At 38.1% G+C, this 18,750-nt stretch overlaps 1 protein-coding gene across 1 annotated transcript in view; it reads left to right on the forward strand.

Moving 5' to 3' along the window:
• Window positions 1-18,750, forward strand: part of LOC121911458 (pro-neuregulin-3, membrane-bound isoform) — a 383,988-nt gene that overhangs the window by 319,786 nt on the left and 45,452 nt on the right. Inside the window, exon 5 of the mRNA XM_042432965.1 lies at window positions 16,195-16,218. Within this exon, the coding sequence (XP_042288899.1) occupies window positions 16,195-16,218 (24 nt within the window). The remainder of the gene's footprint in view (window positions 1-16,194; window positions 16,219-18,750) is intronic.

The raw sequence follows: 18,750 nt of genomic DNA on the forward strand, positions 1-18,750 counted from the left end.
TTCAGTATATTAAAAAAAAGTTACTGACATGATTTTTCACTTGTTTAAGAGTAAAAATAAACAATAAAAAAATGTTTACAATAAAGTCTTTCACTTTCATGCATGACATCAATCTTAACTCTTCACAGTGTTTTGGAATCATTCATTTAAGCAACAAAATTAAATAAAATGATAAGAACATAGGGTCATATTGTCACAGTATGAGTGCACTGAAAGTCTTTAAGTTATAAATATTCACATTTTAAAGTCCAGCTTCTTCTTGCTGCAGAGATGTCGAGGGTTATCTCTGGATACATTTCAAGTTTAGCTGCCTTGTGTCATTTTTATGTGTGTGTATATTTTTTTTTTTTCTGTTGGCATTTCTTAGATGTGAACACACAATCACTTGACTTGACTTTTGCTTCAGGCGTGTGTGTGTGTGTGTGTGTGTGTGTGAAGGTGTAAACATACAACTTTACCGCTGCCAGCCCTCCTAATACCAGCCCCGGTGAGTTAAACGATTATGACAACTTGCCATGAACACAGGTGGAAAACGTGCTAATGGCCAGCAGACCTCTGTGATGGAGCAGTTGGATGAAAGAGATAGTGGAACAAAATGACTTAAAATTGCCCTGTCCAAATGGCTTTTTAATGCTCCTTTTCTAAAGCTTGCCATTGGCCATCGATGGGAGGACATTGCGAGCGGTGGAAGTTTCAGTAAGTACCTGAACAGAGGAGAAGAATCCCAAGTGTCCGACGATTTAGTCTCTTCTTTATGTCCCTCCCTCATGCTGCTGCTATATAAACACACAGACAATCCTTTATTGCTTCTCACTACTGCCTATTGATTAATATTTCTCTTTGAATTTAGTGATTCATCAATACTATGAATTATTACTGACTGCACTTCATATTGTGTCACACAGAAGTATCTATTTTAGCTTGAAAATGATTTAATCATGTGCTAAGAATCATAGAGGCCATGTCCGTCCACAACACACATTTTTTATGATATTAAAGAGAGAATAAATGACCATTAAACATTAAAATAATAATTTAAAAATGTTTACACATGGAGCCGTCCATTGAAGCCTAATAAATAAAATAATACTCTGCATTATCAAATTCATATCTAGAGTCTACTACTTTTCAGATTCAGCTGTAATAATATATTATATTAATATTAATAATAATAATTTGTACCATAATATATTTACAGGCTTTTTATTTGTTATTTCTAACAATAAACTACTTCCTAGAGGGAGTTTTTGAGGGCAGCGTTTGAATTATACAGTACATACTTTACACACTTAAAACCCAATTGACTTAAAACCATTTAGTTTTGCATAGTTTATTTCTTTATTTCTTAATGTTTTTGCAGTATAAACCGGTAAGGAGTGCTGGCGTTATGAGGACTTTCATTTCCATTACAACAGCAAAGAAGAAACATGAGTATATCCAATCATAAATATACAGTATATCAATATGCAATGGCCTAGTGATTCAAATCATTATTCTACCTATCAGTATTTAGCATGTATAGCATGGTCAGTTTATTTATTTGTAATTACCTCACTTTATTGTCTCATAAATATTTGAAATATGCACTAATAAGCATTATCTATATTCATAATAATTTATAATTAATGATATTTGAAATGAGAAAGAAGTGGACTCGTCTGAACTGACCTACCCCAAAGCGCTTTCTTCTAATTTCAGTCGTATATCCTCCACTTGTTTCTCCGACTCAGTGTCTCTTTCTTTCTCTTTATAAGCCTGAACTCATCACACCATGTATCTTTCCGCCCCCACAGCTCAGCCGGGATGAAGACGAGAGTTTGGGTACATTAAGATACGCTGCTTTGCCCTTGCTCCACCTAGATATGGATCTACTCCAGGGTCTGTAGTCATTAAACCTCCAAGAAAAAGAGAACCGATCAAGGATCACTGCTCAGGTCGTGTGGCCGTATTAAACTGCACTAGGACATAAGAGGAACACTGGTCTTTTATAGCTGTTGAGATAAAAATAACTCCAGCTATCCCCACATTACCTTTCTTTACCCGCCACTTTCTTGCACCTCATCTTTATACTGGATTTGATGACCCATGAAAGAAGTGATTTCACTGTCACTATAAAAGGCTCAAAGCAGCTAAACAACTCTAACAAAGTTCAAGGTTGAGATCGAGAATAAACAACACTCTATAAATATGTATATTTTCTTATGACGCCAGTATAAGGTAATAGCCCATCGAGCAAAGACGTCAGAGGAGTTGTTTCAGGCGTCCGATGGTTCCACAAGTCAATGTGACAACGTTGGGTGACGGTTGAAGCACTTGTGAGGTTTGAATAGACCTGAAATTCTTAACACAAAGAGTTGGTGTGCAAAAGAAACTGAAGGAGAGAAGTCAAATACAGATCCCAACAAATATCCAATCACCAAGCTTAACATCCTGTTGGTGCACCACTAATGGCCAACTGAAACTAATGATGTACTTCTTGATTCTGGGTCAGTGTTAAATGAACTCAGCGAGTACAGATCACTGCTTTGTTTCCTATTGCGATGATAAATTGAATCTGCTGCAGTTTTGATTTGCGGCTTTGACCGTCTTCTTAGCAACAGCAGGCTGAGGTTTGTGGGCGTTGTAGGATTTACAGTCGTAAACCTGTAGGATCAATAAATCATCCAGGAAACTCAGGTGTTTCTAGGTATCCTGATGAGTCTGAATTGCCACTTTGTTTTCATTTTTTCAGTCTGACGTGTTCATTTTAGCCATTTTCCATTAGCCATTTTTTAGCCATTGTTATTTTGCACTCACTACGGACTGACATGTCCGCCTTGTTAACGTCTTCTTCAGTTGACGCAGAAGCTGATGGCTAGGAGCACTTAAATATGTCGATTTAAAAGTTGTTGTTTCTTTAAATCAATTCACAACAACCTGTACAACTACGCTGATGTCATCCACACCTGTCGCCATTTCTGTTGTGAATGGCTTCTGGCTCCGGCTCAGGAGGGAGAAGCTTTACTCATTCATAATTCCTCCCATAAAGCTCAGATTGTCTTGGTTGTGTTTTCAAGCAGGGAAACAGCTGTTCACCAGACCTTTTTTTTTTTTAAATCGCTGAAAGAATCAGAGATTCAGGGATGATGTAGAGGTCTCACACCTGGCTGGATTCTACGTTGAGTGAGGAACATTGAGGATAACAGTTTACCTGCTCCTCCGACTTCTATATTCTTTAAACTTCCTCCCTTGCCCCATATGCTACCTCTCACAGCTCAAGTCCAAAGTAGAGATATTGGCTTTTTACCCGTATCTGGCTTTACAGCTTTATTCTCGGTAACGAAATAGAAACCGAAAGGGAGGATCGACAGGGTGAGAGAGGGGGAATGACAGTCCTGAACCGTATGTGGCTTCAGTACATGACATGTGCCCTGCCCTGCTGAATCATAGGTTGCCCTCTGTCTGTCTCCATCCAGCTCTCTCCTTTCCACTCTCACCCTCCCCTCTTCTCTTTCTTCTATCTCTCTGTCAGTCCTCCGTGCCCTTCAGGCGCTGCTTACTAAACAGAACCACCCAAACTCCCTTTTGACGTGTCCCGCCTTCTCTGTCTCATCTTCAGTCATGCCTCGTTCTTCATTTCATTGCTTTTGGGAACAGTTTACTCTTACCTTACTCCTACCTCCTCCTCTCTTACTCATTCATCCCTGCAAAGCCTGCTAGCGAGCCACCCTCGCCAGCAGGCGAACAGGCGAAATCAGGTATTTTTTGTTAATGTGATACATCATCTTGAAGTTTATTGAATACATACGGAAGGTTAGTTTATTTAAGCTGACATTATTAGTTTGTGAATTCAGTTTTGATAGTAAAGGAGTTCATTTCAGTCCTCTGTGATGTAAAATTGTAAAATTTTGTGATGTGTACTAATGATGAATTACACAGTAATTAGGGTGCTGCAATTTACATGGTGACTAATGAGCATAAAATATCATATCAAAATAAAATTAATCTCTTTGACAGATCATTTTCATTTCCCTGGAAGCTGATGAAATGAGAACAAAATTTGAATTTCCCCCACAAACGTGCTTTGATAAGGGAACACATACAGCTCAGAGGTATCCAACCCAACTTTGGGTTTTATTTCTGCAGTCAGTATTATGACAAACCTGCTCAGCAATAAAAGGGGATGCAAGGAAAGGTCAGTTTTTAATAATTTGTTTGAACCTGACACCACAAAAGAATAAGAGGATATGATCTTTAATCTTCCTTTTCAACACTCAGAGTTGAAGACATTTGGAAAGAAGAATCGTGTTTGAGCGGTAAATGGCAGAAGTTGGCGTCTGGATTAGAGTTGAATGAAAAGATAATAAACTCCTTTTTTTTTTTTAAAGCGACTTTCGACAATCGTACATAAAGAAATCCAGTCTAAAAAGAAGCAGATGATCAAATTCTTGTTTTTTTTTTACCAACCAGAATCCAGGGCATCGGCATTACATGGTCGATTTTGAAAGAGGAACCCCGCTGATACTCTTCCTCAACTCTTTATCTTTCTGTTATAAACTAGGGCTGTTATTCAAACTCAAACTACACTTATCACACAGAAGAAATTATAAAAAAGCACAATCTGAAGTAGAAGTAGACAAAGCATGTTGAGGAAAAATGGGTACACCAAAAATCAACTCACATAATAACTCCAAGAATGATTAAATTGATCTTGAATAGAAAAAAAAATCCAAATATAAAAAGATGTTATAGAAAGATGAAGAAAAAGCACTTGATGTAATGTAATGTGTGTGTGTGTGTGTGTGTGTGTGTGTGTGTGTGTGTGTGTGTGTGTGTGTGTGTGTGTGTGAGTGTGTGTGTAGGTTTTAGCCTCAGGGCCAGAGAGATAGATGCGCTCTAAGAGATGTAACCCTGATGATGATTGACAGCTCCTTGTACACGTTCCCACAGTGACTCAGAAGTTGTCACTGACTGTTTATTTCTTTATTTTTTCCTTCCGTGTACACATGATAAACATCGGCCTTTACAGATTGGACAAAATCTAAAGTATACAGAATCCAATCTCAATCCAAACGTTACATTTTTTGGATTTACCACCAGTGTTTGAACATTGCTCGTTTTTATTAATCGCTCTGAAATTTGTTCTGTACTGCAGACTGAACATATTTTTTTTCCTTCCAGCTTTCAAAAAATGTTCATATTTATGAATACACTTCAGGCCCATTTAGGTTCAAGGCTCACAAAAAATACCATTAATGTGAAATTTGTCCTTGCGAAGCTCCGAAAGACTCAGCCAATTAATATGAGAGTGAAAATGATTTCAACCCAATAACTCCAAACTAAAGTAAAGTCAGTTAAAAGTAGTCTCATATGGTTAGACCTCTCTCTCTCTCTCTCTCTCTCTCTCTCTCTCTATCTCTCTCTCTCTCCGTCTCATTTTGTGTCACTTTGCTTTAATGCTGTGCAGCGAGCAGGAAATAATGTGAAGGAGGTTACTGTCAAATGGAGGTGAAGACTGCATTTTCTTTTGGCGAAACACAAAGAACAGGGACAGGGAGTTATCTCTCGCGTGTGTGTGTGTGTGTGCATTTGCGGATGTCTAATGGACTGAACACCCACCTGGCTCGGTGAATGAATGGCCATAATGCGAGGATGTGGGTAGTTAAGGTTGTAATAAGGGATGAAGTGAAATTAAATTTAAAAAAAATCATTATTCCTTAAAACTCCTTTTCATCAGGCTTTTTTTTGGGGGGGGAGGGGGTGCTAAGAATATTACTGTATAAAAAGAAGTTTGTCTAAATATGACAGTTTCAGCATTGATTTAAATGAATTCTCAAATATTTTTCTACAGTGGGTGCTAAGAGTAGGCTCAATCCCTTCTTTTGTTTGGTATATTTTGGTTTTAATTTAATTTTCTTTGTCTCCTGAACCTAAGTGTGAGTCCAGGGGGCGTATGTGAGAAGCATTTGCATTCATGGATGGTAATTTTTTGGCGAGCGCGATGGTTGAAAAGGTGTGAAGAATCGTGCTGTTAACACACTGGATCTGTGTGAATGCGTCATTTCCTCATTTTTAGCTGGTGGTTAATCTTAAACTTAATGCACTGATGAAGTGAGGCTTCCATACGGGGACGGGGACGGGGACGTGGACGGGGGGGGCGAGGAGGGAGTTGGATTTGAAACAAGGCAGTTCATCGCAATAGAGGATAGTTGGATAGAGAGAGAAAGCAATTAGGATAAGAGCTAAATGGAAATAAAGAGAATGAGTCATTCTGCACTGCGAAAAGCAACAAACAAAAAGCCCTAAATTCCTAATATGCTCACAAAAAACAGAATGTAATTTCTATTTCTCTCCATTAATGTCTGTTTTATTTATATTCGACCAAACTTCTTTTATAAAACTGTCATATTTAGCTCACTTTTTCCTTCCATGCACTTTTTTACTGTTTATTCTTGGTCTGATTCTGGATTAAATTGGCTTGTCATGTCTCTGCAGCGTACTAGTGTGTGCCTCGCACTATGCTTTGTTACCCCGTGTTTAATGTCGCTGTGCATCATGTTGCTTTACTCTGGGATTGGTTATTGATTTGTTGGATCCTGCTCTAAGTTATAATTTTCTCACATTTTGAGACGGCGGCGGTTACAATGCAAGGTAGTTAGTTTTGTTGGCAGACATGAGATGGCGACATGAACAGAACGAAAAACAAATAGGAATCCAATCTTCTCCACCCAAACACAAAACCGGGGATGCTAGCTGGCTAATGTGTCACTGATGCAACATAACCACAGCAGTCAAAATTGCTTGTTTTTTTCCAAATTCAACTTTCAGGCACTTTTACAGTGTTATGAATAACAGGAAAGTCAATATAGTTTGTGTTATTCAATTCATTTTGTGTAGGAGATGTTATATATTCAACCAAACTTTTTCACCTTTTTTTTGTACCAAAGGTCTATATACAGTTCATTATTGGTTTAATGGGGATTAAACTGGCTTGTTATGTTATCAATAACAGAAAAGTCAATATATTTTTTTAAGATTTACTTGATTTTGTATAGGAAATGTCACATAGACAATCTCTATAGTTATCATGTCCACACTCAACCTTGACATGATATCACCCTAAAGGCTTGTTGCTCTTTGCTGATCCTAGAGATGCAACTAATGATTATTTTCATTATTGATTAATTTGTTGACTATAATCTTGTTTAATCGACTAGTTGTTTGGTCTTTAAACTGCCAGAAAATGGTGAAAACGTCCTCTAATGTCTTGTTTTGTCCTGACCAACAGTCTGTAGCCTAAAGATATTCAGTTTACCATCATAGAAGACTCAGGAAAGCAAGAAAATATATATTTAAAAAGCTGGAACAAGAGAATTTTCCTATTTTTTCTTAAAAAATGACTCAAAATGATCAATTATCAAAACAGTTGGCAGTTAATTTTCTGTAGATTGATCGACTAACTGACTAATCTTTGCAGCTTATTTACATATTCAGTAGTAAAGACACATTAACATTCATTCGGTGTCGTGATTCTGTCCCCCTGATGAATGTCAGTCCATGATTTACTCTCCTTTAGCTCTGATTTGATCTCAACTCCTGAGAAACATATCTGACTCTTTAGAGGTTAAATGTTCTCCAGCTATAGTCTCTAACTTCTATCTATCTCTCTGCTGCTGTTTGGTGATGGGCAGGTTGTGTACATTGGATTTATTAGAGCTTGTTTGCTGAAAACAGCTTCCTGCTGCTGCTGGAAACGAGGTTGATGTGACTGTACAGTAAACCATACAGTAAATATATCACATAACCAAGACAGTGACGTAAAAGAAACTAAACATTTAACAGAGATGCTGTAGTTTCATCATTACATGTGACCCTTTTTACATTACACAGTTGAACCATTGTTAATATGAAAGCATTGATTAGGGGAGCTTTAAAACATGTGTTTTTCCTGAAACTCTCCAAGTCGCACCGTTAGTTTTCTCGCACATTCGTGTCGTGTTTACTATCGGTGGGTTTTGGGGTATAAGTATCATCCTCCCTGTGTCTGTTGTTTGGACTAGTCTGATTTAGGGATGCAGAGCAGACGGCTCAGATGAAAGAGAGTTTCTGTCAGGTCAGAAGATACTGATACCTTGTTGCCACGGCAACCGCTGCGGGCAAAAACAAAAAAAAAAAGAAAGAATACAAGGGAGAGAGAACAAATGATGAAACGATGAAACGGGTTATTGAAAGATGACATTCAAATTCAACTCTGACTGAGAGCCAATAGATTTTTAAACACTTATTTCTGGGTTTTTTTGCACACACAGCTGTTAGTTAGTGAGTCAGTCAGTGTGAACAGGATGCTCCTCTCGGTTTCGGACAGGCATGTGACCTGAAAAAAATATATCAGGGAAATTTAAAAAACAACTAAATCACTTTTGGGCAGAATTTCTTTAGCTACTCTTTTTTTTTTTTGGCATAATATTGTGTTTTTCTCTGGTGAGAATGTTTGGAAACAACATTTGTAAAAGCATGAAGGTAGATTAATTTATATCTGTGGGTTGAAAGCTTGCCAGCAGAACTAATATGGCTTTGTCAGTGGGATGAAACTGCTAGTTCTGATAATAATAACAACAATAATAATAACATTTTCATTTATTGTATTTCACTGCACAAAAACAGGCTATGATCCCAACGGATATGTACGTGCACCTGTAAAATCTAGTAAACATGAAAATATAGTGTAACAGAGAAGAAGAGAGAGTCAAAGAGAGAAACCCAGACTCTCCGTTGCATCCTATGATTATGTGACTTATCCATATTGAATTTTATCAAGGCTGAACATTCGACAATGCAGTGCCGTTATTTAGTTTCCCTCCACTCCCTCAGAGCCGCCATCTGTCAAAATATGAATTTAATTCCCGTTCTCTAAAGAGTGCCGAGCGCTAATTGGAAATAGCATGTAGGGTATTCTCTGCTCTGCACACATGGAGAGCGAAGCTATCAGTCAGTCTGAGATGTGAACATGATGCAATCGCTCCTTCATGCCCATCTGTAGAATAATTCATTTTTTATCTGACAGAGGGAAGTAAAAGAGATGAAGATTGTGTGTGTTTGTGTGTGTGTGTGTGTGTGTTTGTATGCAACAACACAACAGCTTTTTGCACAGGAAAGACGTCTTATGAAGCACAGCAAGCAAAGAACAAATTGAGGCAGGAGTAGTTGGACTCTGATTTGAGGAGTCAAAATGCATGTAAGCCGACTTAACTGTGTATATGGTTAAATTAAGAACATGATTAGAAAGGTCCTCATCAAATGTAGTACAGCAATTAATCCAAACTAGTAACATAAGCTATAAAAACTCTTTAAATGTTGTTTCACTTTAACACTACAATATAAAAGTACGTTTCTCTAGACATCCAAAAATCAGAGAGACCTCTTATGTAGTCTTCAAAAAATTAGGATTAACAATTATGATCTCATCATTGCAGTAAGTCCACCTTAGTGTCTCTCTACTCCAGATAGAAAGCTGTTCACGCATTCCATCATTGCATTCCTGACGTTGTTGCCCCCTCTCTCTCTCTCTCTCTCTCACCTTCAAAACTTTCCTTCTCTGCCTGTGTGTCTGCATTTTGGGTGCTACTTCCTGTCATCAGCATGTCAAAGAAGTCACTAATTTTACAACAAACTGATTACAAAGCACATTTGAGGTTTTGTTGCTCTTCATATGGTGGTTTAGGTGCTATAACATTTGGTAAAATCATAAATATCTGCACATTTGGGTTGTGTTTAAAAGGCAGCTGCACCAATTTTACACATTTAAGTTTGGTTGCAGGTGTTGAGGAGTGCTGCTGCATATGTGAAAAACATGTGTGGCTCCAGAGGGAGCTGCATGAAATCTGATATATTGTCTCAAGTGAGAGCAATAGTTTGAAAGAAGCGAGGTTACCAGACCTCTGTAGCCCGCTCCTCACCTGTGCTTGAAGCTAGTGGTTCAAGGCTACATTAGCCACTACTACAATAGCATAACACTCCCGAATCTGTATAGTCAAGTGAATCGAGTCGAGGAGCACTGGGTAATAGGTGCCAGGTTTTGACAAGGAAGAAGAATGCATGGAATAAGAAATGTATCTGGTTCCACTACATTGATTTTGATTCTTTTTATTTTTTTTAAACTGTCCATCGTGAGTCCGGCGATGTTACAGAGTGCAATGCTGAATCTTGTAAGGGAGCTTTTTTTTTTTTTGTGGCAGATTTTATCTGTAGAGTTCCAGAGAGGAGAGAGTGTTATTTGTTTGCAGTATACTGTTTTATATAATAAATTATGTTCTTGTTGTTTTACCACTGCAGCAGCATATTTGTCAATTTTATTTGTATAGCCCAATATCACAAATCACAAATTTGCCTCAGGGGGCTTTATAGTCTGTACAGAAATACAGAAATACAACATCCTCTTTAAACCCTCGATTCAGATAAGGAAAAACCTTTTGACTGGGGAATAATGGAAAAAAGACCTGAGGATTTTTTGGCTCTGTAGAGGTCAGTGGGGTCAATTATTTGATATCTTATAAGCTCATGTGGGCTGAGCACTTGTATGTATGACACAAAATGAAAGGAATAACTTATATAATAATATCATGAGCATTCAGCCTTGCGGCACATACTGTACCAGTCAAAAAGTTTCTGTATAATTAGTCACACTGAAGCAACATAATCAGCAATGAAGGCTGACATTTACCTGATTGACAGATAGGATGTGAAGTAGTTCAAGGTAGTCCCGCAGACACGAGCCTCAGCCTGTCAATGAAAACTGCATAATCAATTGTGTTGATGGCTGCGGTTCAGTCAAACAGCATGAGCACCTTCAATCTGCATTCATCAGAAGATAATTAGCAACACTGAAAGGATTTGTTTTTTTGACATTTCTCTTTTTGGCTGGTCCGCAGCAGGCCAGCCATGTAAACGCTGACTAAGTGACTGACTGAGTGTCGCCGTTTCCTTGTTTCAAGTTCAAAGCCCTCCAGCGTTTCATACACGGTCCAGCTGTATACTAGGTTTTGACCTTGTTATTGTTACTCACTCACTTTCACTTTTTCCACTGCTTTGATACAAAAGGTTGCATGTAAAATGGTATTTTTGAACATAGCAGCAAGGCCCCAAACATGGCCACAGCCTTTACAAGAAAAGAACAGACACCGAGCTCCCTATTCTCAGCACATCCTAACCATGTTCCAGACAGGAATAAAAGATGATTTTTGCATAAACTTGCCAAAAGATGTTCTCCATAAACTTTCTTTATGGTCAGAATTGAATAAATGAACCAAGCGTCTGTCATGATTTTACTAAATTAACCAGGGAATTTATATTTAAGTCCAAAATTTAACTAAAAGAATAAACCAGTTTTATGAGGAATACGTTATGTCACCACCGCTAATTTCATAATCATATATTCATGACAAAATATGATACATGCAGCGGCGTTCTTAAATGAGTACAGTCTGTAAATCAGCGGGGTGTGTGTCCCAGCGGAGGTCAGCTAATCTGTCTTCCACTATGAAGTGTAAAGGAAGCACACAAACACACACACACACACACATACACACACACGCACACACACATGCAGAGACATCCAGCCTATCCTCATCACCATGTGTCGGTCCACAGGGAGGGGAAGTAGGGCGACACGCTACAGACTCCCTGCCACCCACATCTGCCTCCGCTTCAGGCTGCAGACGTGCAAACACACACACACGCACACACACATTTGTGAATATCTACTTTCATATGAAATGCCACATTGGTTTTCTTAGTTTTTTTCATCTGAGTTCCTGTATGGTGTGTGGTTTATTTCCCAAGAAAATTGCAAATGAGAAGGATTAGGAATTTCAACGGGCTTTACAGTCCATTTATGTCAGGTTCGATGTCCACAAATCAGCTGTGATATACATACAGTCATTTGAACGGCACTGGATTGGAATACACTCCATTTGATCCGCAAATTCAGCTGTTGTACGACATTGTCTTCAATATTCACCCCAATTAGGGTTAAAGGTTAAATGCTTGGGTTGTATTTCAGTACAAAAATCTCAAGCTGAGAGTAAATTTACTGTGCCGTGCAATTTTGTCTTTTTATATTTAATACTTCTACTAAATACTTTCATTTTATTCTATTATATTTTATACTATATCTCAGAGGAGAATGTTCTCCACAACGTTTATGTAACAACTAGTTAGTAGTTACTTTGTAAATATAAAACCTATAATGATTTTACAAAATATGATATTATTGCAGAATGGAGCCGTATATAAATTACTTAGCTCCACCTCCACCATATACTACATTAAAATGTTGCTTGCATGTGTAATGCATCAGTAACAATAACCCAGATTATCTTATTCCATTCAGTTTGACAGTATCACATTTTCTGTATCAGCTTGTTCCAGCTGTTGAATGCAGCTACTGTGTATGATGTTTGTGAAATGCAACACATATTCGGTATCTTTGAAAACTTTGGGATTTCTACTAGGACTTAAAATGACGTTACAGGGAGTTGGCTGAAAATCATGTGTTTGTAATGACTAGGAGTAACAGTTTTATTGCTACTTTTGTGTCAGTAGTTGGTCTGAATACTACACTTACATGACTGTTGAAAGTGAAACCTTTATTCACAGGGGAAATAATTGTGGTACTGTAAAATTCACCTCATACCACTCCACCACACCATATCCGAGTCAGTCATCTTTGTGCCTCTCTTTGGTAAATCTTTTGTGGTGGAAAATACATTTATATCCCTTCTTGTGAAAATGTATTTCCCATTTTGTGGAAAGTTTTAGGAGTCCAGCCTCTTTGGGATTCAGCTGTGGCATCTCCAGTGCTAACTGTTGGCCAACTTGTGATTCAAAGGCCATCAGTTCCCACAAAGCATATTTAACATATGACACTTTGTAGGCCCTTCCATCCAAAGTGGTTTACAGTAGCAGGAGTGCATACATCTTGAGTATGGGTGGCCCCAATGGGAGCAGAAGCTCATATCCTGACAGTGCTGGTGCTGATATATAGGCTCGAGCCACCAAGCTACCGAGAAAATGAAATCCCTAACCTTGGCAGCTTTAGTGCTAGGCTCTACTCATTGAGCTCCATGGGAAATTGAGTTTCTAACCCTGGCAGAAGCAGCGCTCATAGCTCTACCCAAAGGGCTGCAAAACTGCAGAATTTTAACAGATAGATAACACTGTCATTTCCTTTCGGCTCTGTAGAGGTCAATGGTGTCATATGGGCTAAAAATAAATATGCCTTTGTACTGTTATAAAGGCTTCTAAATAAAAATATCAATCAAATAGGATATGAAGATAAAAATCTTTTCATAAAAAGAAAACTACTAGTTCCTTCAACTGAGCTGGAAAATACACAACAAATGTTGTTGTGAGAATTAAATCAAGTTTTGCGTATCATTGAAAGTCCATAATTTATTTAGCATTACAGTTAATATTCAATATCCATATTATTGTTAAATACCGTAACGATGAAATTGCCGCTAGATCTACGGTAATATTTTAAGTTTTGATTAGTGTTTGAGGGTTAATTTGAGGGGAAATTTTCACAAAATGAACTCATGGTCATATTTTTAGCTTTTTCAACCACATCTCACAGAGATTATTATTTTCATTAAGGTTTTGGGTTTGGGGTTTTGCTTACTGTAATATAAAAACTCCTGGTTGAGTCTACATTTATATATTGTATTTTATGTGCATATGAAATGAAAAGTTTTGAAATGAAAAGAAAAAATTCCCTAACACTTTATAAGGTCCTTCAACATTATGTTACTTTCCAGGAAATTTCATGTGTAATTTGCAGGTATTTAACGGTTCATTTTTAGGATATTTTACAAAGGGTAGTGCAATTTGGTACAAATTTTAAGAGAAAACAGAAAAAAGGTGTTTTAGTTGGTAAGTGCTGATTCATTATGCCTGGGTTCTTAAGTAATTGGTAATTTGCAGAAAATGTTAATAGAATTCTAGCCTCTTAACTGTTTAACTGACTAGTTTTCAGTGTGTAGTTTTGTGTGTCAAACTACATATTAGCCTATTAGGTTGTTTCTTAAAAAAATCTATACTGAGCACATTTCCAATAACCCTTTCAAAGAAATGTCCTAATAATTAACAGTTACACAGCAGCAACTTTAGGAAATTACTGAAAAAACCTAATACGCTAACATAGCATTTGACATTAAAAAGTACACACTGAGATCTAAGTATTTCCCGTCAGTAAAGAATTGTCGAGAATCTAATTTATCAAGATTTTTTGGCCAAATTGCACCACCCTCTCTGTACAGTGTCCTATAAATTTACAGGTTAATAATACCTGCATATTACTCTGAAATTTCCAGGAAATTAATATAAAATTAATGGACCTGTAAAATAAAGCGTTCCCGGCATTTTTTATTGTATTATTTTATTCTGAGAGTTGTTTTAACCTCCCAACCTTAACATTTAACCCACCTAAAGCTTCAGTTGCTGTTTACCTCATTCAATGTGTTCTACATTGTCATGAATATATAGCAGCAAGGACTTTCTTTGCAGCATATAGTCAACTGTATGTTCAAATATTTGGCAAAACCTGAATGTTGATCATTCGGAAAGCTAGAGTAAGAGAGTAGAGTAGCAAGACAGTAGAGTAGCAAGAGAGTAGAGTGTAGTAAGAGAGTAGAGTGTAGTAAGAGAGTAGAGTGTAGTAAGAGTGTAGCGTTTATCTTGTTCATCTCCTCCTGTCTCACATCGCGGGCGTTTTTGAAGGGTGAAATCAAAAAGGCAGTGGAGAAAGGTCTCCAGGTCATTGGTAAAGTGAAAAATGATTCGCTTACATCCGTGCTAACATTGCTCGATAAGATTGGGGGCAGATTGGACAGAGCTTTTCGCATTAGAAAGACCAGCTCACCCACTCTAAGATGTAGGGCAGGGCCACTGAGGAGATAAAGTCACTGTCAGTGAGGTAAAAGCCAGCGGTGACACTGCACACATCAGCACTTCCTCCGTTTTTTTTTTTCCCAACAGTCACTACAAGGAACAGGAGTACGAGTCCGTCACTGTAGAGATTACAGCTGCACTTTATTTAAACAAATTGTTTTTTGGTTTGTTCGCTTTTTTCAGTGTAATAAAGTAGGATGTTGATTTTTATGGATGAAACAATAAGAATTTTCACTAATACTAGTACAGATTTATACTGTAGTATACAGAAATAGTGAAAATTTATTAATAACTGTAGATAAAAACAATCATTCAAATATATCTAATCTTAATTTTTGCATTAAAAATAACCGCTTCTGTCTTTTCTATGAGTTAAGTAAATATACACTGCAATGGTCAATTTTAGATCTGTCAATAGAAACCTACCAGCTCTGCTCTGCCCCTCTACTGTATACTTGGCTGGAAAATTGCTACAAAAAAATTTATTGTGGCTTTAATGTCAGTGTTTATGGTATAAAAATGACCCCCAACCTCTTGTTTCCCTGATACGATTTACAGACATGCTTCCACATTTATGTTGTTAAGGCATCGAGGATGCATGGGCCATGTGTTCGTTCAACTTTGTGTGTGTGTGTTTGTTTAAATAAGCAACAATCAAAGTATACAATACGTTAAAAAATCCCTCATTATTATGATGAGTTTATCATTTAAAATCATAATAATCAGAGAGACAACACATATTTACAACTGAACCACACCCACTTCCAACCAGTGATAACAGCTCAAATGAAACAAAAAATGCAGAAATCTATTATTTGAGATAACCAAAAGCTCTCCTCCTACATGGAGGACTTCACTGCTCGTAGTGAGAAGTTATTTGAGGAAGTAGTTGTTCAGGGCTTTTAAAGCTTAAGGTTAGAATTAGGTCATGGTTAGGGTTATGGAATGCATAATGTAGGGTCCACAGAAATGCAGTAGTGCATTGTATGTGTGTTTGCGTGTGTGTGTGTGTGTGTGTGTGTGTGTGTGTGTGTGTCACCTCTGGTAACATCACTAGCATGTGCCTTCTGACTCTATGTGACAACAGATATAATACCAATGCAGCAGCCTACATGAAAGAACAACAAGTCAGTGATGATCTGGCTATGCACTGTGACACAATGCTAACGCACACTATTGTTAATAATAACTTTGATTTCTCTCTGTCTCCCTCCCTCCCCCTCCTCCCCCCTTCTCTCCCTCCCCCCCTCCCTGCTGCCTGAATAACAGACCACTTGGGCATCGAGTTTATGGGTAAGGAAGCTTTTCTTGTCTTGCATCTGCATGAATCATGATTGTAAACATCACAGGGCTTCATGTAGGATCAACACCATGCTGTGTGATTGCTTACATATAGTGCATGCATTGTTCATGACACCCATCAAATGGCACATGTGGATGTGTCTAATCACATATGGCATCATTATGTCATTTTGCAGGGAGACGACAAAGCTGTGGCGCAAACAAATGGCATCTATATGAATGTACATCCACAGATTCACGACCATCGACCTCACTTCACACGCGTCTTTGAAACATTAGCTGCTGTCTTTATCCCTCTCTCTACTCTCTCCACACATATGTATTTATACATCTTTTATTTTCCGCACCATCTCCATCTTTATGCTTTCTTTCTCTCCCTTGCTTTCCCTCTCTTTCTTTTTCCTCTCTCTCACAATTGCTTATGAAGTGTCCCTTCAGAATACCAATGTGCTGCAGTCTCCTTGGAAACAGTGAGAAGAGAGAGGCGGGCAGGGTACAGTGAGGGAGTTTTTATGATGTTGGCACTGTTACCAAATACACTCCTCATTAGTATGTGTGTGTGTATATGTGTGCGCTTGCATGGCACATGTTCAAATGTGTGTTTCTAAAGGCCTTAGTTTCTACTTATGTGAGTTTGATGAGATTCTTCCAATGATTGTGTGTTGAGTGTTCGTGTGTTTTTTCCCGTGCACATGCCCGTGAGGCTGTGCAGGGTGGATGCCAGCGGCTCCTCCTCTTCGTTGCCAAGCTCCTCTCTCCTGTTCTTGGCTCTCCTCGCAGGCTGTATGTTGGGTATCACAGCTGAGGACGCTAGTTAACGACACGCAGGCTTGTTGTTAACTAGAGCCCCTCACTCTCTCGGTTGGTATAATTTGGGAACTTTCCACGCAGACAGGTGGGAAAAGCAACGGATCATCTACATAAAAAATGGCCTCCCCCTAGTTTGAAATGACTGCTGCTACATTCTCAAACTAAAATTTCACAAAAACAAGCAGCGCCAGGCTTCTTCTTCTGTTTCGTGACCACTGCTTTTGCAGTTAAACGAACAAAGCTTATTTCAGGAAACTTGCTGAGACTATGCAAACTTGGCAATGACAGATGATCTTTTCCACAGAGCTATCTCGCAGGTTTCCCCCATTTATATTCAGCGAGAGGTTTTATGCTTCTGCAACATTGTTCAGGCTGCCACATTTTCTTTGCATAGCTAACATCTCTGTTCCTGCCAATGTCTTCACCAGCATTGTGTTAAGCGGCGCACAGATAGATAAGCACCTCCCACACTCAACTCCTGGTTTGTCAATATCTGTGGCTTTGGAGGACAGAATGTGAGGTTTCCATACAGATCTATTGGGAGTCTTCCATTGCAGTCCTTGCTATTAATCCAGTTAAGTATTCAGAATGTTTTACAAGTGGGGGGAAAAAGATTTTTAAGGTCTAAAATGTCTGGATAGAGATAAATGGTGTTGTTCCTTCCAAGGACTTCACATTTCTGTTAATAGTAACTGATGCTATGTTAGTATTTGAGAGGACAGTTGATATTATTTCAGTCCTTGCATCAAGCAATTGTCTATTTATATCAAACGGCTACACTGTTAGATGTGGAGGAAGATGATCTTAACATATAATCATGGTACAGTCAATAAAGTAAAAAGCTTTGCACATTAGGAGGAAGTCGGGGTGGTGAAGGGTGCCACAGCAGCAAACGACGTTGGCATGAACAAATCAGCAGAGCAGTCAGCGAGGTGTGACATGATATAAACGCCGCCATGTATGCCTGTATGACTATAATTGGATGTTACTAATCAGCTTCCAGCCAATGAAGTGACAGATGAGACACTAATGCTGAAGCATGTATTAAGCTGTTATTACAAACCAGACATCGGTGTTCCATTTTTATTTTTTTTATTTTGGTCGTCCTTGTACTAAGCTAATTGCTGAGATCTGGGAACATGGCGAGACTGCTAAAGAGAAGTCAGACGGGACAAGAAATACAACACAAGTCATAAGATGATCAGACAGGTTAGCGACCTTCACATCAGCCAAACATATTTAGAAGAGAAATGATGAAATTATTACTAAACCAGTCACAGACTGACATGATTCAACTATGACCTACCGCATTTGCACAGTTTTCTTGTGCAATGGAGAATTATTATTCTTAATATTATACATTATGTGTGACTCTTTTTCAATTTTACCTCCAAATAAAGTAATTCTGTCTAGTTTACAACCTCAAATTTTGTTGTTACAATGTGGCTATGTTCCCAGAGCTCAACAATTATTTTGGTGAGTACAAAGTTATTATAAAAATTATGAATGATGGCCAAAACCTAAACCTTACTGGCAGAGGCAGATTTAGGGCCTAAGGCCAACACAGCCATGGGGTCCTCCCTTTTACAACCCTTATTTATCTAAGAAAAACCTACTTGTATCTTCTTCTCTTCATCAGTCTTCACACAGCAATGATGTCCAGACATCTTAAAGAAAAAACACAACAAATGCACACACTATGAATCTTATTTT

The sequence above is a fragment of the Thunnus maccoyii genome, chromosome 14 (assembly GCF_910596095.1).
Source record: "Thunnus maccoyii chromosome 14, fThuMac1.1, whole genome shotgun sequence".
Lineage (NCBI taxonomy): Eukaryota > Metazoa > Chordata > Actinopteri > Scombriformes > Scombridae > Thunnus > Thunnus maccoyii.